Source organism: Poecilia reticulata, chromosome 3, assembly GCF_904066995.2.
Source record: "Poecilia reticulata chromosome 3, P_reticulata-male-v2, whole genome shotgun sequence".
NCBI lineage: Eukaryota > Metazoa > Chordata > Actinopteri > Cyprinodontiformes > Poeciliidae > Poecilia > Poecilia reticulata.
Window position 1 is genome coordinate 16214793 of NC_088832.1, and position 24908 is coordinate 16239700.

Below are 24908 nucleotides of genomic sequence, written 5' to 3' on the forward strand. Positions count from 1 at the left end.
GAGGCGCTGTGTTTCATTAGGGAAAAGACAACAGGGGTGCCTTTAATGTCTGTCATTTATTATGTTCATCAATCAAAAATGAACAGCTGAGGGATATATCATGATTTCTAAATTCATCTCACACACAAAAAATGCCCAGTTCCCAAAATAACATATTTCAGTCAATTCCTGCACAGAGATTATCTGATGGAAAATTGGTTTTAACTGTAACGAGATGGAGGGTTTTTGTCCAATTTTAAACCAATGGATAAAACACGAGGAAATCAAAACATTTCCAATAATAGCAACTGCAACTGATATAAAAGTTTATTCATTTTGACTTAGAATCTCTGTCAATTTACAATTCATGCCATCTCAAGGAACTTTAGAAAAGAAAAAAAAATCCAATCAAGCATACATTCCAATGGATCCTGGGCTTTGAGGTTCATAGCTTTGATTTGCTGTTTGTGCCCAAAGAATTATGCTGAAAATGCAATTTTCCTCAACCTCTGTGCACCCAGTGGTGCAGAATGTCATTTATATCAAAATTTGTTCTGGTAAACTGAGATAAACTGAGATTCTGAATAATTTTATAAACTTGTTCTTGTTGTGTTGTCTACTGACAGAAAAAAAGGAATTACGTTTAAAAGTTTATCCGACATTTTTAGCTTTTTGAAATCCAAACCGACTCTTGTTGGTTTTCAGCAAATGAGCACACAGAAAACACCAAATGACCTTTTGAAGAGATTATATTCCTGTTTAATAAGTTACAGCGTACTAAAACAGAAACACATTACACTGACAAGTGCAAGAAAAAGCAAAGTAAATAAGAAACAACTACAACAAACAACATGAGACAGAATGCATTTAAGAAATGTTTCATTAAAAACACATAAAGACAACATATATGTTTAAGGCATTTGATGGGGAACTCACCATACAACATGCATGATCAACTCCACACACTATAGTTCTGCATAACAAACACTAGACCGGATTTAATCCTGAGATAAAAAAATAAATAAAATAGGCTAATTTCTAAATATGCCAAGGATAATCTTCTGATAACAAAAAATTAAAGGCCCACAAGTAAGATTTATATATATATATATATATATATAAAATCTGAACACATACAGGAACAGTTTGCATCTTAGAGAAATGTAAACTGCATTAAACTCTGCTGGCTTCAATATGCACCACAGTTTAATCTTGGCTGGTCCCTGACACCTAATAAGAAGTTGTTTTCTTTTAAAGAAATTTAGTTTAAAGACACTGTTTAAAGGCAATTAATAAAACTATGAAGGCTATAACAACACCCACTGATCTGATGGGAAAGATAATAGAATTTCACTTAATAACCGTTCAGGCTGCAGGGCAAAACCAAATCAGTAAAATAAAATGCAAAACGATTTGCCTTTATACCTTTACTTTGGAAAAAGCTTGATAGTGTGACTTGAAACTATTTACACAGAAAACAAACGGTGAATTTAGAGCTATCTTCCACAAAAAAGTAGAACATTTTATATATTCCAGATAAGAAATTAAACTCTTTAAAGTTAATAGTGTAACTGTTCCTTTCCACAGGCATACAATTAAAATTGGAGATTTATTGTATGTACATTTTTACACACACTGAGAAACTAATTAAACAATCAAAATGTATATCCATTAAAAACAAAAATAAATCTGCAAAAATGCTTTGTTTTTGTGTAATACGTCCTGTAACAAGCTGACAACAAATCTGAAAGGTATGACACAAGTCTGCAGCTGCTGAACTGTGAGAATAAAATCCTCTACTTCTGATTGTGAGAATCGCTGCTGTGAATTGGAAGTACTTGGTTTTTCAAAGCTTTGTTTTTAGGTTTTCTCTAAACATAATACTCCCTAACACCATAACAAACCAAAATTGTACAACTTAAACATTGCAAGTGTAAATCAGAGCAAGTGAACATTATGTAGCTACTAGTTTGAAAGGAAACAGAGAAAAAACATTTTTATTTTGTTTCCACTCTTAAATAATCAAATATTTGTAAGTGTTTTTTTACATTCATAGTTTCACTATGTAATATTCCAATCACATTACCTTTATCAAAAACATACCCATTTCTAATATAAATAAAATAAGTCTAAATAAGTCCTTCATGTTACATTGCAGAAAATAAAATTTGGAAAACCATAATCACCTTTTAAAAAGTATCTACACTTTAATTTGCATGTCAAAGATCACATTAAGCTTCATCACAGCACAGAGGAGTTTTTAGCTCGCAAACTTGGAAAGTTTAAGAAGATTTCTTTAAGAAAGGAAGCAGCTGCAGATACAAGATTTGCTTTCTTTTACTTCTGACTCTTTTACTTCTTCCAAAATGTTCTATGGCATGAAAAAAATTGTTTTTCACATATTTTCCGGACTATACGTCACTCTGGGATATAACTCGCATTATTCATAAAACATATGTAAGATGCATTGAAGTATAAGTTGCATTTATTTAGAAATTGCTAAACATGAGGGGGACCTTGTCCGTATGATATGTCCAAATAAGTGCACATGTGTTCAGTTGCATTTCAACAAGCTCACAGAAATGGTCAACTTTGGCTTGGAAGTTTGCTGGCAGTTTCTGACACACCGATGCCCGCGCTATAAATCGGGGGTGCGGGGGGTTAAGGAATGACACAGCGTGGCCAGTGAAGTGCGCAGCGGGGCGGAGAGCAGAGCAGACGTAAGCAGTAAATCCGGGGTGGTTGGGTTCATTGAAGTGGTAACACCAAGAAGACCCTGATGGAAAGTCATTTATATTCATCTCTTTGGCCACTACCAGTGAGTCTCCATGCTGGTAGCTGCCAGGATGTCTCTATACACTGTTCACAAGCCTCCATAGTTGTTCCAGTAGTTTCGAAAGGTAACTCCGACAGATAGACATTTCTATCTAGATGCTATCTAGAACACAGCTCTAGCCGTCTTCTTTTCAGGCCATGATTATCTTTCCTCAGGCTGCAGAAGGGAATGTTTAGTCCTTGGTTCATGTCCAGCAGTACGATTTAATATTTAATGCATCAGTCAAAAAAAATGCATCATGAAGAGGAGAAAAAAAAACATTTATAATTCGCTCCTCACTGTAAGACACAGGACCAGACAAACTATGGAATATGGTGCAACTCATAGTCCGGAAAATACAGTAATTGTAATAAAAACTAATTCCAGGTTTTTTTATTTTTTTATTTATTTTTGGAATGCCTCCCTTAGTGGGAGCACAACTTCAAAGGTGCTAAGGCCCATTTATGTTAAAAAGAAAAGCACAATGTTTCACTTTGAAGATGGAAGCCCTTGCAAAAAAAAAAAACCCTGACAAATAACTTTTTTTCTTGGCTTGGATCATTTGAAGTGTTGCATGCAGGTTATGAACACTCAGAGACCACTTCATGTTTGTCCGGTGTCAGGGATGTTTCCGACCGAGGTTCTGTGATGAAGCTGGCGCTCAACTGCACCTTCAGTCTCTCCACTTCGTACTTGTGGAGGTACTCCTGGATCAGGTAACGTTCCCGTTTAATTCGCGCCTTCACATCTGACGGGACGTCCGGTATCAGCCAGGCGACAAAGAACTTCACCACAAAGACCACATGCTGTAGAAAAAAACAAAACAAAACAGGTGGCAGAGATTTACATGCTGGCCACATGTTGGTTTTGAGTGCTTAAGTTTGGAACAGAGCTGTGTTGTCTTACTTCCATGATAATAATGAAGGCCATTTTGGCTGCCAAGATGTGCCAGAACTGCATAGTGTGGGTGTACTGCCTCTCATGGCCTGGAGGGTAACGGTAGTCTCGATATCTACAAATTCCAAAAAACACAAAAGCATCACAGACAGAAATATTGTTATACCTTAAAATAACACAGAGACACACAGGACACACAACCATGCACACACACTCTCACACCTAGGGACAATTTAGAGAGGCCAATTAACCTGACAGTCATATTTTTGGACTATGGGAGGAAACCGGAGTACCCGGAGAAAACCCACGCGTGCACAGGGAGAACATGCAAACTCCATGCAGAAAGACCCCAGGCCGGGAATCGAACCCAGAACCTTCTTGCTGCAAGGCAACAGCTCTACCAACTGCGCCACTGTGCAGCCCTTCCTTTTACACATGATTTCAAAAATGTTTTATCTATAAAGAACAATATCTAAAAACCTAAAATCCTTGTAGCTACAACCTTAAGGTCACCGTCTTCCAAGAAGAAGACGGTGACCTTATCTTCATGTCTGCTGAAGATACACATCCCTACGGCATGATGTCGCTCTGCTGATTTCAAATGACATGCAAGTAAACTTTCGTCATTAACTGTGACTCCTGAAGCCTACTTGTTGCACTAGAGTATTTGAAAACCAACACATGCCACAGTAACAGTTTTCACTCATAAAGAAATCTGAAAACCATGAATAATTTTCCTTCTACTACTGTGTGCTGGATTTCCACATAAAATGCCAGTAAAATGTTGGAAGTTTGTGGGTGTAAGGTGAAAAAGTACGTTCAGTAGGTAAAAGCACATTTGCAACGTACTGCTCTCTGACTACCAATTATAAAAGAATGGAATAAAATGTACTGGCAGAGAGCAGCAGTGGCACAGATGAAACCCATGAACCCATGAACCCATGAACTAAGATTCACTGTCCAGACAAACACAATCTCTGAAAGTAAAAATTATCCCCTGCAATAGTTTGGGCTAAACGCTCACATTTTCTTCCATACCTTGTACTGGAGATTCAATTGTGCAACAGAAAAACCCAATCAACTCTTCATGACATGATAAGTAAATCACAGGGCAGCGAGTGAACTGAAAACAGACTTTAAAATCAAAGATTTCCAGAAATCCCTCAACGTTATGTTCTCTTCTCCACATCGAAAACCTCTGTGACATAGGAAAATATCTGAATTCACGTGATTCAAACAAAGACAAATTAAATAAACAAAGTCTCGGTTTTGGCACTCTTAAAAATGTACCTGCATGTGGCGGTGGAGTTATGCCAATTGTCCTCAGGCATGTTGTCTGGATGTATCTGTGAAATGTTGTACACTGACAGGCTGTTGTTGATATAGCCGCTCATGCTGGCATCTTTACTGTAGGCATACAGGTAGACCATCCGGGGGATCATGTCTGAGGTAAAGGCCATGATAAAAGCCTGGGGGTGGGGAAAGTGAACAGGAGATATTCTCAATAGATGATGCTTAAAATTGTGAAAAGCAATTCAAGAAAACGTAGAAACACAGACGTACATTGGTGACAACAGATAAAATCGCCACTGAATTGAGGATCTCCTGCCATGCCCCGATGTTTCGGGCCTTGGATGCCACTGGTCGTCTGAACTGGGTGGTGAACTTCCAGGCGTCCACTCTGATTTCAAGGATGTTATTAAACAGGGCGAGGACGGGGGCCAAAGGGAAGGAGGCCACAAACAATGTGATGAAGCCAAACTGGATCACTGGAAAGACATGAAGAGAGGCCACAAAAAGAGAAAGAAACAATTACAAGCCGCAGTTATTTCAAGTGGTATTGTATATGCTGCATTTCGTCTTTATCTATTTGTCTCTCACCCATCTCGAGGTACTCGTAGAACAGGCCGATCTGGCTAAAGTTCAGCAGAACGTAGTCCTGCTCCCAGCGGCTGTAATGGTTCTCCGGGTTGTGTCGTCCCTTTCTGCTGCTCCACCAGTTGCGCATCAACCTGCCAACGAGTCACGGAGACGAAATGAAGAGTTGAACACAAACTCAGGTGGCGATTTTATTCTGATGTAAATGGAAAGCTAAATCAGTGTATATTTTAACCTATTCCTAGCCTCAAAATATGTTGGAAGCAGAATATTTTGACCATACTAGAAGAAAACGTAAATAGTTTCTTGTTTAGTTTCTTCGAAAGTTTTTTTTTTTTTTCAGTGTAGAGATTGTAGAAATGCTAACTTGTGTTTAGTGTAAAGAAAAAAAAATCTTTTTTCATTCATTCAAAAAATTCACCATGTAAATGTTAACGAATCCCCCATTTTTGGTGATTTTTAAAAAATATTTATTTTGTTTGTGAAAAAAAAAACAGAAAATGAGGCTGAAAACATCTGACGGACTCACGGGAGCAGAGCCTCCTGAATGTTCCCCCACACCTGTTTCCCAGCCATGACGATCACCAGCTGCGTGGTCAGCTCAATCAGACAGCCGCCAGGATCGCACTGGGACGAGGAGAATCTTTTATTAAACATGAAACCCATTGTGTTCTCCACCAGACGTGAAAAGACACGTGAAAAGATGATCCGCAATGAACGAGACAACCCACCTCTTCGTTCCTCAGTTTGGTAAAATTCCCAAACATGTAGGAGTACTTGCCGGGATAACCCACAAACTTCCCTTTGAAGAAGGCCACATAGAAGCAGGACGAGTAGTAGTTGACAAACTGGAACATAAACATCTTTATCGTCAGCCGGTTCTCGTATTCCAAGTGAGTTTTGGGGATTTCTGCAGCGGAGCAAACGACACTTTCAGTACAAAAAACAAAAAAACGTCTGGCATGTTGGACTCTGCCTTAAATCACTTTAATCTCTTTACCCATATCGGTGATCCAGATGGCCACTTTTTCGTAAAAGAAGTTCAGGATCATGATGATGACAAAATTGATGCAGGAAGCAGTGACGGATGTCGCAAGCTGCGGCGTGATGAATCTCCCCACCAACTGGATCTTTCTCATTGGATCCTTAATGATGCTTGCAAAGGCAGCGTATACAGCCAGCCTGTAGGCTATCACCCCAATGATACAGGCTACAATCAAAGAAATCTGCAGAGAGAGACATGCGCATGTGGAAGATCTACCAGAATGTGGCAACAAAGACGAAGGTGTCGATTTTTTTTCTCTCAGTTACCCAGAATATGACGGTGGCTCCAGAGAAGCAGAAACGTGCACACTTGCTCGTGACGGGAAGATATGGCTCCATTTCCTGAAAGACGAGTTCTAATTTAACTTTAACTTTTTAGGTTTTGTTCAGATGTATGCTTTTAAAACAAAATATTGCTAGCTTTTACACTGTTATTTCTATATTAGAAAAACATAGGTTTTTATTTGTTGTTGAAATGATGGTATCACCCACTTTTGTGATCTTGTTTTGTCTCCTGTTTGTGCATTTGATCTCGAACTCTGGGCGGATTTGAAGCTGCTGCTGCACCTCCTCAAAATCCACCAGATCCCATTCGTACTCGAGTCGGGCCTGACGCCGCTTCCAGAACTCCAGGAACAGAGTTACTGCCGAAAAGGTTTATAGAAAAATACATCAACATTAATAAATCTTTTCTTTTTTTAAAAAAGCAATTTATTGATGCATTATAATGTAGCCTGTATACATTTTTTCTGAAATAGGTAGTTTTTTCAGGCTGTAGAATGTTGTCTGTGTTGGATTTTAATTGACATGAGGTGCTGCCCCACTATTGGAGAATAACATAATTGTGCTGGCAGGTTTTCCTGGAACAATTTGTTTAAAAGGTTCAATCTTTTAGTGTGAAAAGGTTCAAACTGTAAAACAATGGGGGGGAGAGTTTGTTGGATCTCTGGACACTCACCCCAAATCCCCATAAATATGGCAAAGAATACGGTTCCCTCGTTGTCAAACAGATGGGATTGCTGGAAGACAGAATGGGAAAAAAAATGATCCAGAGAGAAGCAGAGGATTTTCGGCACAAATACTGAGACATACTATCCACTCAGCAGGTTGCTGGTGATTCGATCAAGATGGTGTTATTAACTGTGTTCAGTTTAACCCGTTTTAAATGAATATATTTGATAAGACATTATTTCATGAGGACAATAATGCAACATAAAACCATGTTATCAGCTTCAATTCAACTGAAAATTCCCCAACTGCATTTTGATGATATTTGTACTTAACATAATACTGCAAACTTTATTCGTTTCTGTCAAGGATATTTACCCAGGATGAGAAACAGGTGGAGTTGAGCTTCCAGAAAGGACACTTTTTGTCACAGAGAGGACACATCAATATGTTGCCGCCGATGTTTGCATCACAGATTTCTTCACTAAACGCAAGAAGAAAAAGCATTTTGACTCTTTTAGAGCAAGATGTCATAGGATTTATTTATGCTGCATAAACTTAACCATTTGAAGGAAGGGAATAAGTGCTGACATTTCTGTAAAAAGTGGACAAATGTATCTATAACCAGCTGAGGCAAAAGAGCCCAACAAATCTAAACTTCATTCTGTTCTCTGTTCCAAAGAAGCATTAACCTTGATTTGTTGTTGCCATAGCTGAGCGCTCCATAGGTGAAACATATAACACCCATGACAGCTGCAAAGAACAGCATCTCGGTGTAGAAGCCCAGCCAAGCAAAATAGATCCCGATCTTTTCTCCGTAATACTTCCTGGAAGAAACAAACATACAAAGAAGTGAAAAAAAATAAAAAATACAAAACAAGTAGGCATATGTAAAATCTGGTGTGAAATTTGATTACTTGATCAGGTTCAGAGGCTGCTCTTTGTAAAAGCAGAGAAACCTCGCCCAGTGCTTGTACAAGTTGAAGCGCTCGCTCTCACACTCTGCGTTTCTTGCCCTTTTCCAGTACCGACACTGAAAACCAGAGGGACTTTAACACAATCATGAACATCTTCCATTAAACTAAAGGTGCAATTGTTGCATTCATAAACCCAACGTTTTCTTGATGGAAATGGTTTGTTTTCTTGGTTTTGTTACCATGTGGCCTAGCTCAACAACCGTTACACAGAGTGAGGGAGGGGTGTGCAAAAATGGTGCAAAAACCTGGTTGCATAAGTATACGCATCCTTCTTCTTACATACATTTCTGATCATTTTAATTTACAAATGAATGCAATCCTAATTGTATTCAAATTTAAATGTATTCTAAAGAATCAGATCTGGGAACATTAAATATGTTTAAATAAAAAGAAAAAATCTCCGCAGTTCTAAAGAAGCGGCAGCGAGAACAAAGCTGGATAAAAAGATGGAGTAAAGAAACTCAGCAAATAAATTCCCAGCATCTACGCAATTCTTCTGTTTGAAAGATATCAGCCTTACATCGTGAAGGGGGAAGGCTGCTGTGTACGTCCCGTTGTTGAGTAATCGCTTGATGCCCGTCTTCTCTCTGTCCTTATGACCCTCTCTGTAGTACGGAACACGAGCCAGGATGTAAAACACCTCATAGCAAGGGAGATAGTTTATGAAAGATTAGACATTTTAATACAGCCTTTAAACACACAAACATCTTCTCAAAGTTGTAAAACCTCAATCAAATCAACATGAATGTTTTATACTTACAATTCTGTTTCTCGTGGATGGAGGGAAGAAAGTTTCTTTGTCATTGATGAGGAAGAAGTCCATCTTATTCTTGTCAAAGGGGTAGGTGAAGTAGTCTGTCTGAGGGTGCATGATGTGGTCGGGCAGGCGGAAAGGGCAGGACAGCCAGTCCAGATGGACATCCGGACCATGCTGCATGTCACTGTCTTTGAAGGGAACTTTGATGTTCAGGACATTCGCGTAAGTGGCAAGCACTTCCCATGGCGCGTGAATCTTTAAAAAGTACGTCTTGTGGTCTTTCGACTCCTAACAGAGAAATGAGAGAAGAGAAACGCATCACCAGCAATTCAATATGTGCCGGACACTGAACAATCCCTTTAAGATGGTTTCAGTTTATTTTCATGCACCACAAAAGAATAGACACTAGATGGCGCTGGTACTTAAGAGTTAGGACTCCTTACCGATTTGTCTTCTGTCTCCAGCTCCAGACCTTCTTTCTGAAGGTTGGCCTCAAATTCCTTTCTCCTTTCCTGAAAGTAAACACATCAGCTCAATAATTTCTAACATACTCCACCAAATAAGAGAAATTAAAAGAAGGTTTACATCAACATCCACTGCAAGTAACCCTACTTGCTTGTCAAAATGTAAATGTAGTCAGAGCGGTGAGGTCATGACTGAGTGACAGACATTCAGAAAATTTACAGATGTTGTTTGCCAAACCTCTTGTGCATGCAAAATGGATTTCGAGACAAACAGTCTCAAAATCTGTTTGGTTTAGGAGTTTTTTCATTATTAAATGATTTATTGAGTTTCTATTTGTTCTCAAATAAATAAAAGTTTCCTCTAATTAATAACGGTCTGAACTGAAAATTAAAATGAAAAAGCAGCCAAGATCAAACGTAGATTTTTGAAAGAACTACTTAAGGACGATAATAAGATTAGTCTCCATTGAAATAAAATTTGACAAATGCCTCAATGTATTGTAGTAACAACAAACTTTTAAAAAAAAATCTTAAACTTGTAACCAGTCTTCATACAGCCTTATGTAATCGTGCATTTCATTAACATTTTTTCTCTGTTTCACACCTCAGCTATTTTGGCCACTTGGGGGAACCAAAAACAAGCTATACATAACACACAGACACAATGATCTATATCACAGTGGATCTTTTTGTTGGTATTGATTTTTTTTTTTTGCCCAGGTTGTTTAGTTTAGAATTGAAGATGAAAGATACAAGATAACTAGCATAGATATTGTCAGCTTTGTGGCTTCAATAAAGAAACATTGCCACAAAAAATTGTATTTTTGCTAATGTCTTCCAACAATAAACCTATCAAACAACCAGACTTTTATTATGATTAGCTGTAATATGTTTCCTCCCCTAAAGGAAGAATACTTGACCTATCATAGTTGTTTTTTATATATATATAATTTAAAACAACAGTTAATCATATCTATCACATGTCTTAAGAAAAAATCCAGAATCTAACTTCCTCTTTTGCCAAAGGACTTCTCCTTTGGCATTCGATTGTGTAATAATGTTGGCTGCGTTGCAGTTAGTCAGTGGCAGCACTGAATATTTGCTGAGTGGTCAAGCAATTGAAACACCATTTTCAACTTACCTGCTTCCTCTCATCTTTATCGTCTACATAAGACAAAACAAAGTCTATTCTGCGAACGCCGTCTCTGAAGAACACCGTGTCTCTGTTTGGTTGAAGCCTCTCTGTCTGAAAGAGAAGCAATTATGGAACACAAAATATACCGACGTGAATAATCTGACAAAAAATAATCTGTTTGCACTAGAGGGTTTAACCTACTGAATACAGTATGTGTAAGAGACCAATAGGAGGTGATATTATTTTGTGTTTCCATGCTGGAATTGAACTCAGATGTATAAAGTGCCACATCAAACAGGAAGAGGCCAAACGCTCCAATTCCAGCCTGTCATTACACAAAAATAACTCGGTGGAGCAAAGAACACATTCAAAGTGGCTAAAGCCACTTACATAGTAAAATTTAGAACTTGTAAACTTTCAGATGACTGAATGCCTAATGTATTTTCTGTTGATTTAAACTGATATTCCTTTATAGAAACTAAAAAATACATGCAAAGAAGGAAGATTTTAACTTTGTATAAGTTTTACTTTGAACTTAAATGGCTTTTGAATTTCATATTGTTAAAAGTCACTAAACCCTTTTATTATAGTTGAGCAGTTTATAGTGAACACGTCTTATCGATAGAAGAGTCAGTAGTGTAAAGTTCATTGCAAATCAAAAAAATAAAAGACTGATTGATTTTTATATAAAAAAAACATCAAATAAATTATTTCGGGTGAAGAACTGTACAATTATCACCACTGTTTAATAAATGAGTCCTGTTGACCGTGACAAGTTAATAATAGATTTCTTGTACTTTATGCCCAAAAGGAGCTTATGGAGCCGTTAGCTGAAACTCCACCCTGCTTGTTTATCACATCCTGACATTCACTAACAGACTTCCTTATAACCAGGGTGCTGCTATGATCAGTAACTATTATAACGTTAGCAGTAAATATCCAACATTAAGTACTTAATTCTAATGTCTGAGTTGGCAAACACGGTTATTAGCTTTATTAATTAAGAAAGCTCCCTCGGTCGGTTGGATGCCCTCACATGTCACCAAAGCATCTAGCAGGGATCTCCAGTTTGAGCAGCTGAAGTTTATTCCTCTCTCACTGATGAAGTCATGAAAGGAGCTCTTTGAGACTCACAAAGTCTTGTGACTCAGCAATTAAAACTGTGACTCAACGTCAGTCAAAAGTCAGAGTTAGCAGAGAGGAAATTCCACAGATATGCAGAAAACTCTGTCAACTACTTTGTGACAAAAGAGAAGGGAATATTGTAAATCCATTCACAAATGTTGAATTTGCAGAGCATTGAAGTCTAAATTTAAAGAGACTAACAGTGGAATTTCAAACACTGACAAATCTGTGAATTTACTGAATTGCAAAACGTATGATATATGGAAAACTATAGAGCATTTTGTTAGCATGATAATAAGAGTGGAAAGAGTTTCACATGATATTATTGCTTTCAGGTTGCTAAGTAACCAGAAACAAGAAGTTGCTGTTGTTTTAAAAAGAAAAAAATGGTCCAGAGTTTGCTGCTTAAAACTAATTAAACCTTTTAATTAGCTTTAAGCTATCTAGATACAAATTGTTTATAGGTGTCGCCAGAACAGTGGCGCAACTGTAAGAAGCAGCCGTCTTTATTCAATCTGAGCTGTCCAGCTACTTCTAATTCAGTGAAAATGCCTTTCTTCTCACTCCAGCTGGGCCTTCAAATGGATCAGAACTTACTTCTGACTGTCCAGGCAGTGGGCCTCCTTCACATAATGCACCGACCCCATTACCGCTGCTGTCATCTGCAAAACAAAAGCAAACACATAATACCAAGCGGGACAAAGTAAGTTCAATCAGTGTGGAGGTTTGGACTAGAGTTCAGTGTTTGAATGTTTTGTCATGACATGTCTGTGAAAATGGCTATTAACATCTCTAACTGGCTTAAGTGAACATTTATCTATAATTTGAAAGAAAATGCGTGTCACTCTGATACATGTCAGCCTAATTTGTTAAAATTAAACTTTTGATTTTATTTCACTTTATATGTCTTGTCTTGGCATTTCAGGCATACCATCTAGATAAGATGCATGCTTAAATGTGCCAGGGCAAACTAGCTTTACAAAAAGGATATCTGAAAATAGTTTCCTATTTGTATGATTGACTTTTGAATAAAAACTGCAACTAGCATCAAAGTCGGCCCCCAAAACCCAGGACCCAGAAACCCGACAGCCCAAGTAAGTGTGAGAACATGTTACTGCTCTAAAAGATTAATTTATTTTCAGACTTTCGAAACGTCTTTACTCTGGCTTGTAGATGATTCTGTATAATTGACCTCCAGCAGCTAGCAGGCGTCTCTTTTATTGTTTGATGGCCGTGGGGTTAAAGCTAATTTTAGATTTCACTTGTTTACACAAATGCTGTTTGCATATCGTCTCCTTGTGTTTCATTATCAGATGTGATATTAACATCCTGCCAGCTGGAACAATACATGATCAAATGGAAACTATGTGGGGAAGTCCTTTTTATTGTTTAAAAAAATGCACAGGAAGTAATATGATGAAATCCAAGAATTGACTTTATAAACAGGCATCCAGCTTTCATACAGCTACACACAATGAAAGAGAACGACGATTCCCAAAATAATAACAACATCAATATTTCCTCTAAAGAAGAGGTAAAAAACAAAATTGTTTGATAAAGGAAAAGCCTCTCAGACTGTGGCCCGACAAACTATTTTTTTAATATTAGACAATTAATTTAATTTCACATAATTATCGCGGTAGAAGCCATTTGGCCATTTGTTTGTTAAATACTTAATGAAACATATTTAGATTGATGTTTGTTGTGATCGACGTATACTCACAAAGAACGAGATAATTAGTAAAAGTTTGTCGTTTGTTGAATGTTCAGAAACTACAGCGGCTGTGATGCGCCAAGGCAAAGGTAAAACAACCTGAACAGGTGATCAACTCTAAACAACTCGCACATTTTTACTCTCCGTCTCTCTCTGCCATTTAAGCACACCGGTTGCCATGGCAACCTCCTGCGCTCCACAAGCCGACCAGAGATTATGTTTAAAACGTTCAGTCCATTACGATATTAGGTTTTCAGGCTTGATATTTATTTTGCGATCATTAATAAGCCTCCCCTGGTTGATTAGTTAATTTTAAACTCCTGCTCTGTTGGTTATTTTGGTAATGGAACCGAAACGCACAGAATTGCAAAACACCTTGTTGAAACAATAATCACTGAGATTATTATTGTTGATGGATCATTAATTTGAACACGTTTTGTTGATTTTTTTGTTGCTGTTCTTTAATAAAGTTACGAATGTTTTGATAAGGACCCAGAGGAGGACGTTCTGGTCTCAACGCCCTGGCGCCGTTCAGTTTGTCACCTCATGCTGAAATCGACTCAAAACCCTCAGCGATTAACGTGTTGGAGCCCCGCTCTATAGCGAGAACAGTTCAGAAACAATATGAAATGGGAAAAAGGTTATTTAATAACTGATTAAGTAGTGTTTTAGATTGTTCTTGAAAAACTAATCAGTCATGGCTAATTAGTGGGTGCACTCACGGCTGCACAGTGAACCCACTGATTTTTTACAGCAGACAGCCGCTCCACTCTCTTGCAGGTACTGCGTACCCCCACTAAATCTTATAGGGGTACGCAGTACCCTGCCGTACCCCCTTACTTTCACCCCTGCTTTTAGGATATGGGATGTGCTGCAGAAGAATAATGTTCACACAAAGCCAGTCTAATAATCCAGATCCAGCTCAGACAACCTAAATTTAACAACAAACCAATAACAATTTATCAGTTTTCAAAAGACCTTTACTATTTTAGCTAGCACTCAGCGTCAAGAGCAATGAGTAACACAAAGACCATACCACACACACACACGCATATTTTGTACACTGACACACTGCATTCCTCCCTCTCCCTGCGTGGCCGAGTATGGCACTGGAAATGTGCTCATGAAGCACCCCTCTGCCCGCTCTCCTTTTATTCCCGAATGGTGGGAAAAGCAAAGCTTCCTGTGGGGGAGGCTGCATGAAGACACTGGAGAGTGGGAGGAGCTGGAGGCTGAGGTTGCTGCTGCTGCCGCACCACGAGACTGACCTCCCCTTGAACGAAACAAAGTCTGGAAAAACATGTAGGTCTAAAGGCTCCTGCTGCTCCGAGACAGCTGCGCAGGCTGCCAACTTTCATCTGACAAGCACATTGGCCTGAGCCAATGAGACAAAGACAGTCATGGAAGTTCAACCCAAGGCCTCGAGACTCACTAGAGAGGAATGGAAATATGCCGTGTGAGTTAGAGTCTCTCTGAAGATTCAGAAAGCCCACATCACTTCATGAAACTCGTGGGAAGAGTGATTGGCTCTTTGCCTCAGTTTTACTCTTTGCCTCAATTTTGCTTATTTCCAAGAAGCGATTTTCCTCGTTCCTTTTTTTGTCTCAGTATTTTGGCCTCACTCCAACCACACTGGCAGCTATCAGAGGCCGGCTTGAGCAAACAGGAGCAAAAGGCCAGGAGAATGTGTGTTAAATCTACAGAGATACAAATAACTGGAAACTTTAGACGACTACACTAAGTATACTTAGTTAGTTATCCTCATGCTTTTCTTGAAAAAGTTCAATCTTAAACGTAACCCTCATGCACTTCATTTTCTAACCCACTTTTAACTAGGTCATCTTAATGAGGCATTTATCTATTTACAGAAGATCCCCTTTGAATCCATGCACCATCAGACTGCTACCCTTCTAAAATATTTCATTTTAGAAGGGTAGCATCTGAGTTACACTTAGAATTCTGTGAGATTAAATTAGTTGTCAAAATTATAACAAATACTATTTAAAAGTACCTTTTAAAAGAGTTTATCTGAAACCTAGCTCCAATTCAAAAATTTTACGACAAAGTCCAACGGCAAGAAAGGTGCCTTTAACCCTACACTGGAAAATGCATTGGATCATTCCTCCAAATCACTGAATTTCACTTCCATGGCCATATGTGTGTTAAATTAGACCCAGAGGCATTTATATTCCGTCTACAAACATCTGTGAAAGAATGGGAGACTCTTTGGAGCTCAGTGAATTACCACTCAGTACAATGATAGGGTACCATCAACTGTGCAATTAGTAGTAATAAAATGTCCTTGCTACTTAATATATAGCAGTCATCTGTAAGATTTATTATAATAACCTGGCAGGAATTGGTAAAGAGAACAACTCAACCACAAAGTGGTAGGGTGTCAGTGAGTGGCTCTGGTGGTTGGAGTTTGTTCTGTAACTGGTGGGTAACTGGTGGGATGACACTTCACCTGCCTTGCATGCTGCTAGTGGTGGTCAGAAGAGGTGCATAGAAACAAGGCTCCCAATGTGTCCCAAAATGTCAAAGTTATGGGCAAAAACAATAAATGAATTTGAAACAATCAATTAACAATGTTAATTAAACCTCAACTGTTATGTTGAAAAACTGCAACTGCAAACCATTGAGAAAAACAACATCATCAAAACAACTGTAACTCTAGCTTCCTTAAATGGAAGCAAAGATCCGTGGCATGATTTCAGATCGATATGTTTCAGGTTTATATGTAAATTGAACCTCATCAGGGCAATGAAAAGATCTGCAGTATAATATATCCCTTGTAAAAGTCAATACTGAAATAAACAACTTGACATTCATCTAGTGCAGTTCGAGTTTGCCACTCACCCTGCAGAGATCTGAGAGGATCGCTCAGATCTCAAATAATTACATTATTTCATTCAATCGTTAAAGTCAAGAAAAGTATGGGGATGTGTGGATTTCTCTTTCAGATTTTTCTATTTTGTAGTTTGTGTTCAGTTTTGTTTGTGTTACTTCTCTTGTCTGTTTCATATTCTTTCATTTGATTATTTAGAAGATTTGTCTCTGCTATCTATCAACTGTTCCTCGCTTGCTGATAACGTCCTCCGCCTCATATCAGTTGTAATCAAACATCAGTGTAAATATCCCATGTTTTATGGTCAGTCAGATTTTTGCTGTTTCTTGTTTCTGTTATCATTGACTTCAACCTTTGGGATGGATTCAAATGTCTCTGGTGTTGCTAGTTTTTCTAAAATTGTCTATTTTGTTATGGTGCAACAATTTACTCATATAAGCTTTGTAAACCCACAATTGACATACATTTTGGGTATACAACAAATAAAACTCAGCATAAGGCAGTTGCTTTGAATTTCCCTATAAAAAATACTACTGATCTTCTATACAAAGTTAGGTGCATTTTGTGACATGAGTCATTTTAATCACTAAAGTACTTGGGAGAGTATTATCAGTATCAGCAATCCTCTGGATGAATAGAGTTCAGTGGAAGACATCAGAGGAGGAAGTCACTTGTGCCAAGGCATAAATTACAACAAGAAGGAGCTGATTTGCTGTATTTAATGCGTTGGCCGTGGTCCACACAAGTAATACCATCATCCCTCTCAGAACAAAGTTCAGTGCTTTGCAGCATCTGTGAACCCATGCAGTGCTCAGTCGTTTAATTTTACATTTCAGCATGCATGATGTCAGGACTGCAGTCCTTTCTCAGTGTAGCACCTCCTGAGTCAAAATGAAATGAATATTCTGAGAGACAGCCAGCATCTCTCTGTGTAGGTTGTCTTCCTTGTCTTACTATTTTTGTTACAAAAAGACGTTAAAAAAAAAAAAAAGGAGCAACAAATATGTCAGTCACCCACTTACCCAAACACACAAGAAAATAGCACATTCACTGTCATCTGTTTCGCACTGGAAACACCCATCTGTATGTAAATGCACAGCAAGATGCAAGAGCAAGAACTGCGTTTAGACAAGTCATATACTCCCATGGTGCATTATTGTGCAGTTTAGGATGAATGTACTTGATTATCACCTTGACCAGTTTAAAAACGTTAACACTGCACTGACTGATTAAAAATCATTTTGTTAATCATCTAATCTTAGTATGTTAAGGCTGATGAATAATCTTACAGGTTGCTACAGAATGAAGCCTTTGTTCTTAAAATAGACATTATTAAAAGGAGAAGAATGATAGCACTCCTTTGGATTCACATGCAAAAAGTTTTTCCTATGACTGTTATACAAAAATAAAGCTTCTGTGCAGTGTGCTTGAGCTTCCTCCAATATCCTAAGAACAAGATTTTCCAGTAAACTGGTTGTCATCCTCGGTTGTGAGTGTGAATGCATGGTTTGGTTATCTTTTTTCTATCCCTGCAGCGCTCTGAACACCAGGTGACACTCTCCGCTGTGGAGCCAGACATCAGACTCCCACCACCCGAATTTGAATGTACACAGAAAATGGAAGAAAAAGTGGGTTTCATATTTGTGTGTACAAATAGCTCAATGATGTTACCCTCATTAGGACACACTTGCGACCTTCTTACTGCAGAAAATTATTGCATGCGCCACTGCAGGACCGGTACTACAGCCGTGAACACATCCCCTCTTCTGGTTGTTTGTGCAACCAGAAGAGGGATACAATCAGAAGCTGACTGATGAAAGTTGAATGAAAGCAGACAGACACACATGCAGACATTTGTATCTCCATGACCTGAAAACGGCGACGCACTTGTGCATCGGAGAACAGTAATAAGGTCGACCAAAGATGAGAGTCCAAAGACATAAAAGCAGCGCATGAAAGGAGAAACGGCATTATATGACGACAAGAGAACAGACAGCAAGGCATGACATGAAGCCTCTGATCTGCCCGTACCTGAGTGTAAGTTTATCCTGAATGCAGTCAGAACAGCAGGGCCATCTTCAAAGGACAGACAGAAAATGGTTAGAGACTAGAAATAAACTGGAAAGGGTATCCTTTTTATTTAGAGGCACGAGACAGACGTTCACAAGTAGTGCAGCTCCACTTTGGCAAACTGCTACATGGCGAGTAAAAGCACTATAACAGTTCAAAAGATCTTCAAATACACACTTTCACTTGCTGCAGAGCATGCCGTGTACTTCTGAGTGAGAATCAAGACAACAGATTTTCACTATGACTCAGGCAGGCTATGTAGGTGCCTCCTGCCTGCAAGATTATTTCACTCAGACCAACACATCATTTGTTTTTCTGGCTTTCAAGAGTTGTGTTTCTTTGCGCTCCAAAAACACGAGGTGTTACTAAACACAGCAATGGATTACGACAACACGAGACATTTCTCAAGTGGAGAAATGTCACATTTTGTGACTTCACTCTTAGCAAAAGTCTTATTAATGCCAAATCGTCTCACAGGAGTATCAAGTGCAGAAAATGAAATATTAATGAGCAAATTATTTGGTTCAGCATTTTTTAATAACAAGAAACAAAACTGAAAAAAAAAAGATCTCACAACTGATATGTGCAAGTGCGGAGATCTCTGAACACTGTCACAAATTAGAAAACCAAAATGACCATAAAGTCATAAGTGTTTATATTCAAACAGCAGCGTTTATATGTAAACACTTATGGCAAGCAGTAAGTCCTGATAACGCAGGAGACATGCAGTGCCCTGTGTCAAAGAGAAGCCACAACATCCTGAATCTAAACCCAGCCCTTCGTCTTCTCTGACAAAACATCATCTCTATCTCAAACCCCACATTTCCTGCTAAGCCTGCAGCTTGCAAAGTTCTGAAGGAAAATTTGATAAACTGCTCAAGCCAAGAAATAGCTTTTTTTATAAGTAACGCTCCATGTTTTGAGGTTTGAAATGTGTTTTGAAATGGACCTTCACGTTGTGAATTCACATTTCCTGACAGTGAAATAGTAAACAAAACTGACTGCGATCATTAAGACCAGATAAAACTTTGATAAATTAGCAACAACAAGAAAAAGAAACAGTCTTATTGTTTGTGTTTTCCTGTTAGCCCACCTATAAATACCAGCTTCCTCTCTTATCATCAGGATATTGTTGACCCAAAGAAAAAAATAACTTTCAGATTTTTTTCTGAAGCATAGGAGATCAAAATTGGTTAGGGTTATATGTCACCTTCAAATATCGCAGTGTAACTTATGTAAGACATAATGCTATATCCACAACAAGAGTCAGGTAAGCGGAAAGACTCTGAAGAAAAACATGCTTTACAAAACCTGTGCTGTGACACAGAACGTTTAAATAACATGATTGAAATTAAAGGCAAGAATAAGAACAATCTTTGTGTCTTTTAACCTGCAACTGAATTCTGAAACATTTCTAAAGAGCTACTATGCACTAAAAATGTGTTTGCTTTCTTTGCTTTCAAAGTAATTGATATCTAAATAATTATTATTATTTACTGGTCTTTCACGTGACTGCTTTCATTCCTGTTCTGTGAAAATGAATTCAAAGTAAATAAGAAAAGGTAGAAAAGGACATGTGCGTAAGCTCTGATCTACGGTTGAACTAAGATAAATCTAGTCAGATCCTACAATTGCATCTAAATGAATCTGGATGTTATTGAAAGGTTAATTTATTCAGTGATTCAATTTAAAAAGGAAATCTCAGTAAATCTCTCATACACCATTGAGTCACTGATTCACTGGGCAAGGTAAAATATTTCAGGTGGTGTTCATCTTAATCTAAAGTATTATAATTTACTGGTAACAAAAACCCAAAACTTATGTTCTTAGAAAATTATAACTAAAACATACATATTTTATCACAAATACTGCGTTATGGTCATGGTGTGTCCTAAAAGTATCATGTGTGGCTTTGCTTACTTGACAGTTGAAAAGCAGGCAGTCACTGACATTTTTTAGAAGAAACGTTAACCAAGTTGAGTGGAAAAAAAAGTGTCATAGACAAATGGACACAAATAATGTAAAGTCCATTCAAAAGTTTACGGAAGAGTCACAAATTTAGTTCCGTACGAGGAACTAAATTCAGTAAACTTGCCTGGCGTAAACGCCACGGAGAATCCACGCAGTATTCTCAAAAGGAGAACGATACATCTGACTCTAAAACACAGAAAAGCTACAAGCAGATGACCTCTGCATGTCAGCAACTTATGCTTATACAAGTATTGAGTAACTATTCTTTACACGACATATAAATGCTTTTCATGCAGACAATATTTTCTGTATTTAAAAAACTGGAAGCATTTAATGCATGTTTGAATTAATGTATTTTTCTACTACTTAAGTCTGGAATCCAAGCCTTTCAATTGTGATTGTCTTTTGCAGAAGGGAAATCTTTTGCTGTCTCATCTTGTTTCGTGGATCTCTCTGACCGGATAACTCAATTACAAAGCCTGTTTCCATAGCAACTCCTTTTGCTCTGCTTCACCTCTGACAACAAGATGACTTCACTGGCTGCATGATATACAACGAGATCGCTGCCAATGAATGCAGCTGAAAAGTAACAAATCATTATAATTACCAGAGCTACTTAATGTATTCTACTTCCTGGCTGCTGTAATAAAACTGACACTCTTTAGGTTTATTAAAAATGGAAATGTGGGCAACATCAAGTTAAAAAGTGTATTCACCTATTTAAGGTTTAGGAAAATAATGGCCATGTTAATTAAGTGCACACTAGTCAGCACAATATGATACAAGTATGTAGCAAAGGCTGTCTATGAATCACTGTTTGGACAGCTGTGAACAAGGTAGCACACAGGCACCAAGTGAAGACAGAGGCTTTCCTCTGCTCTCTGTTCCCCCTTTGACATGTTCCTGATAAGAGCAGGAGCAAAGCCTCCGCAAACCAAGAATAGTTTATTAACTCACAACTCACCCACGTACAATTAAAAGCCTAGCAATTACGCCAGTAGGTGGTTGAAAATTAAAACGCAAAATATTGGGTGTAGAGTTCATTATGCCTGTTGAACTCTGAGTGATTCAACAGGAGTGTTTGTTTTCCCTTTTCCATGACGATCTTTCATGCAGAGCTCATTCACGTAGATAATTACTGAAATTTTGAAGCAAATGCAGGATGGCATTATTTGGGATCTGTAATCATTGTCCAGGATGACAAGAAAGAAATTAGTGGACAATTTGTTTGTTTTTAACAGGAGATTTTACTGGCTGTTAATTAAGCTGTAATTTAATTTTCCATAAAATTACTTTTAAAAAATATCTCAAAATAGGAAAAAAAATCACAAAGGACCCAAAGGTTTGAATTGTTATTAATAATAATAATAAAAATAAAAAAAAAACAGTGTGGCCAAATGGTGGTAAAGATTATGCTTTGCTGAAACCAGCTGTGAAGAACTCAATAAAATTACAGTTTGAGCAAAAATCTTTACATTTTTAACATGAATACAGTTCTGATCATAAATTTTACACATCCTGGTAAAACTTAGCGTCTGAGAAAATAAATGAAAACGTGAACTGCATGGATACGTCGCCAGAGAGAAGCCGTTAATATGCCAGCGACATGAAAGCGTCACTTGTTGCACCAGTCTGAGGAGCTCTAACTATATCCTGCATTTTATGCAAAACAGAATTCATATAACTTGAAACGAACTGAAGATTTTTTTTGCCTAGAAGAATGTGAAAGTTTACCCTCTACAAAAACTGTCACAACAACCAAACAAGAGGCCAATCCACAATGGTAAAAACTAGGCTATGTAAACATTGGGGTTGTTTCTGTTGCCATTATTGTTTAGAAATAGAAAATGAAAAAAAAAACTGTTTAATATTGAATGGTTTCACCCAGTCATTAAAACTGAGTGAACAAATTCTTATTATTCACAATATCTGGTAAATCAGAAATCAGAAATGTACACAAGGTATGTAAAATTATGAGAACATACACATATGGTGCATTATGTTGGCTACAAATTAAAAATTATCTTTTAATCACATCAGAAATCTGAGTATTACTTTCAGCTAATATTATAAGTAGTATCCTTTCACGCTTGATGGAGTTTAATCAACCAGCATTAAGCAAAAGACTCGTTCATATGAAGACTTTAAACTCACCTGGGATGAATGAGACTCATGAGATTTTATAACATAAGATTTAAATCACCATTGGCATATTGAGTGTTTCAATTTTTGATGCTGTATATCAATCTAATCCACAATGCCAGAGATCTGTAGGTTTCACATTATTATAAAGAATTGTATACGGTAGCAAGCCTTTGAGTGAAATTCTTTTTTCTTCAATACCAGTTCTATTCACACTTTACTGCAGATGACTCACTGTTAACTATTTCAAACGTAATGACTTCCCCATTGTTGATGACAAACAGAAATCAGTCACCTCATCTCTCTCTGACCAAAGACACAGATTACATGTAATCAGTTTCTGCTTAATCTCTGCATTTTACACTACTGGTAACTTCTTTTTTTTTTTTTTTTTTTTTTTTTACTCTGAGAAGTACTCAGAAATCGTGTAATTTAATTGCACAAAGATATGCAAACACTGTGACAAAGTGTTTTCTAATGAACCAGCTATGTAAAACCACAAACTGTAGCTCAACTCAGAGTCAGTGAAGCCCAACTATCTCAGAGGAGGCAATTACACAGAACACAGATAAGAAAAAAAACACATATTTGTCCACAGACTTTTCTCATTTCTAATTACATTGCCCTTTTCTGCATCTTAAGAAAAAAAATCCTGTGATCAAGCAGGTTCATTAGTGACTATTGATGGAGTAACGGTAGTGACCAGTTTTTTGCCAAACATCTTCAATACGCGGTAATAATGGACTACTCTGCTATTGTCCTCCATCCATCACTGACTAACTTATTTCTGACGTGTAAGGGAGTTGGCAACATGTAAAATGTACATGTTTTAACACAAGCACCGCCCTCGCTGTGAAAATATCCAATAAATGAAAATAGAATTGTTGAACTGTGGTTGTATTTTGACCTGGATGTGGTATCCTCATGGGGATACATTCACTATATTGACCTTATTTCAGGAAGGGGTTACCAGCTCAGTGGGTTAAGGATTACTACTGCTGCAGCGTGCTGCTTCACCTCAGGAGGTGTACCCATGCCAGTCTTACTCACAAATAGTCCCGTTTTGAGAAGAATGACAACTGAAACTCAAAGATGTTGTTAATAACAATGAGCTTAAATGTGTGCAGTCACCTGTGTTCAGAGAATCCGAGGCGCTCTGCAGCTCGATCAAAGTTTCCTCCTTCGCCTTTCCCGTCAGTCGTCTCATAGCGGCTAACGGTGTGATTATAAAGGCTGCTTCACCTTTTCAGGAAAGTAGCAAAGGCAGTGAGGATGCCGCCGTGTCTCCTCGTGTCGATGGAGAAGCCACCGTGCAAGGAACAGGCATCGGTCAGACGCTGAAAGGGTTGAGTCTGATCAGATCGATGGTAGATCGGTGGATCATAATCACGTAATGACCGTCTGTCAGTGAAACTGTACCCTGCTGGGCTCATGTGCGCGGGCACAGACCAGGCGCGCATAAAGGGGAGTGGCGAGGCCTCTTTTTTCGTCGGCAAAAATGGAAAAGTTTGTTATTATTGTTATGATTATTCCTATTTTAAACTGTTCATTTGTGTGTCAGAAGGTACGCCAGCTTTATTTTTTATTTTTTTAAAGAGGTTTATTTGCTTTAATATTGATTTGTTTTTTCTGAATTTCTTGAGGCGCTTACCTGGACGCTTGGAATCCAAACATGAGAAGACTGGTTTAGGATTTCATCACAATTCCGCCATCTAGGGGCAATTTCTAGGTAAATCAAGCTGAGGTGTTTTCTTTAGGGGGGGGTCTTTATGAGATAAGAAGATCCAACTCATCTGCAAAAATGCATAAAATCTAAGTTATTCCAAATAGTTATATTCACTTCTGTCAAATTCAGATACAAATCCAAGTTCAAGTAAACATTCTTTTTCAGTCACAGGGTTACAGTGGCACAATTCTGCCACTGTAACAGAATGGCAGTAGGACAAGAAAGAAATGAGGAAGAAGCACTAGGCCAGGGGCACCCAAGCCCTGTCCTTGAAAACATCTGCCCCAGAATCAGCTGGATGAAGTCCCTCATCAGCAGTCAGCTCCACAGAGGCCTGATAACACCCAGTTCATCTGATTCAGGAGCGTCAAAGAAGGATGGTAGCTCTCAATGACTCGACTGAAAAAACTGCATCTCA

General features: G+C 38.1%; 1 protein-coding gene across 2 annotated transcripts; it reads right to left on the reverse strand.

Moving 5' to 3' along the window:
* Window positions 1-710: 710 nt before the first annotated feature.
* ano5b (anoctamin 5b) lies at window positions 711-24215 on the reverse strand. Of its 2 annotated transcripts, XM_008405174.3 has the most exons (21): window positions 23896-24215; window positions 18613-18657; window positions 12617-12681; window positions 10901-11005; window positions 9739-9807; window positions 9299-9583; window positions 9059-9178; window positions 8479-8594; window positions 8254-8388; window positions 7940-8045; window positions 7572-7632; window positions 7106-7257; window positions 6881-6955; window positions 6570-6795; window positions 6301-6479; window positions 6099-6196; window positions 5573-5703; window positions 5255-5460; window positions 4982-5160; window positions 3701-3806; window positions 711-3600 (listed from the first exon to the last, which is right to left on the reverse strand). In XM_008405174.3, exons 1-21 carry the CDS (start codon window positions 23969-23971, stop codon window positions 3376-3378), a joined length of 2760 nt encoding a protein of 919 aa, XP_008403396.2. In that variant the 5' UTR covers window positions 23972-24215; the 3' UTR covers window positions 711-3375. The 2 variants fall into 2 exon arrangements, with proteins under 2 accessions (XP_008403396.2, XP_008403397.2); XM_008405175.3 differs by lacking the exon at window positions 18613-18657.
* Between the last annotated feature and the right edge of the window lie 693 nt (window positions 24216-24908).

Excerpts from the sequence above, each read along its gene's own strand:
- ano5b (XM_008405174.3), bottom strand. The coding sequence starts at position 23,971 with ATGAGACGACTGACGGGAAAGGCGAAGGAGGAAACTTTGATCGAGCTG. Across the intron at positions 6,956-7,105 it reads GACAAAACAAGATCACAAAA|GAAATGGAGCCATATCTTCC; the intron begins GTGGGTGATACC and ends CTCGTCTTTCAG. Across the intron at positions 3,807-4,981 it reads AACTCCACCGCCACATGCAG|ATATCGAGACTACCGTTACC; the intron begins GTACATTTTTAA and ends TGGAATTTGTAG.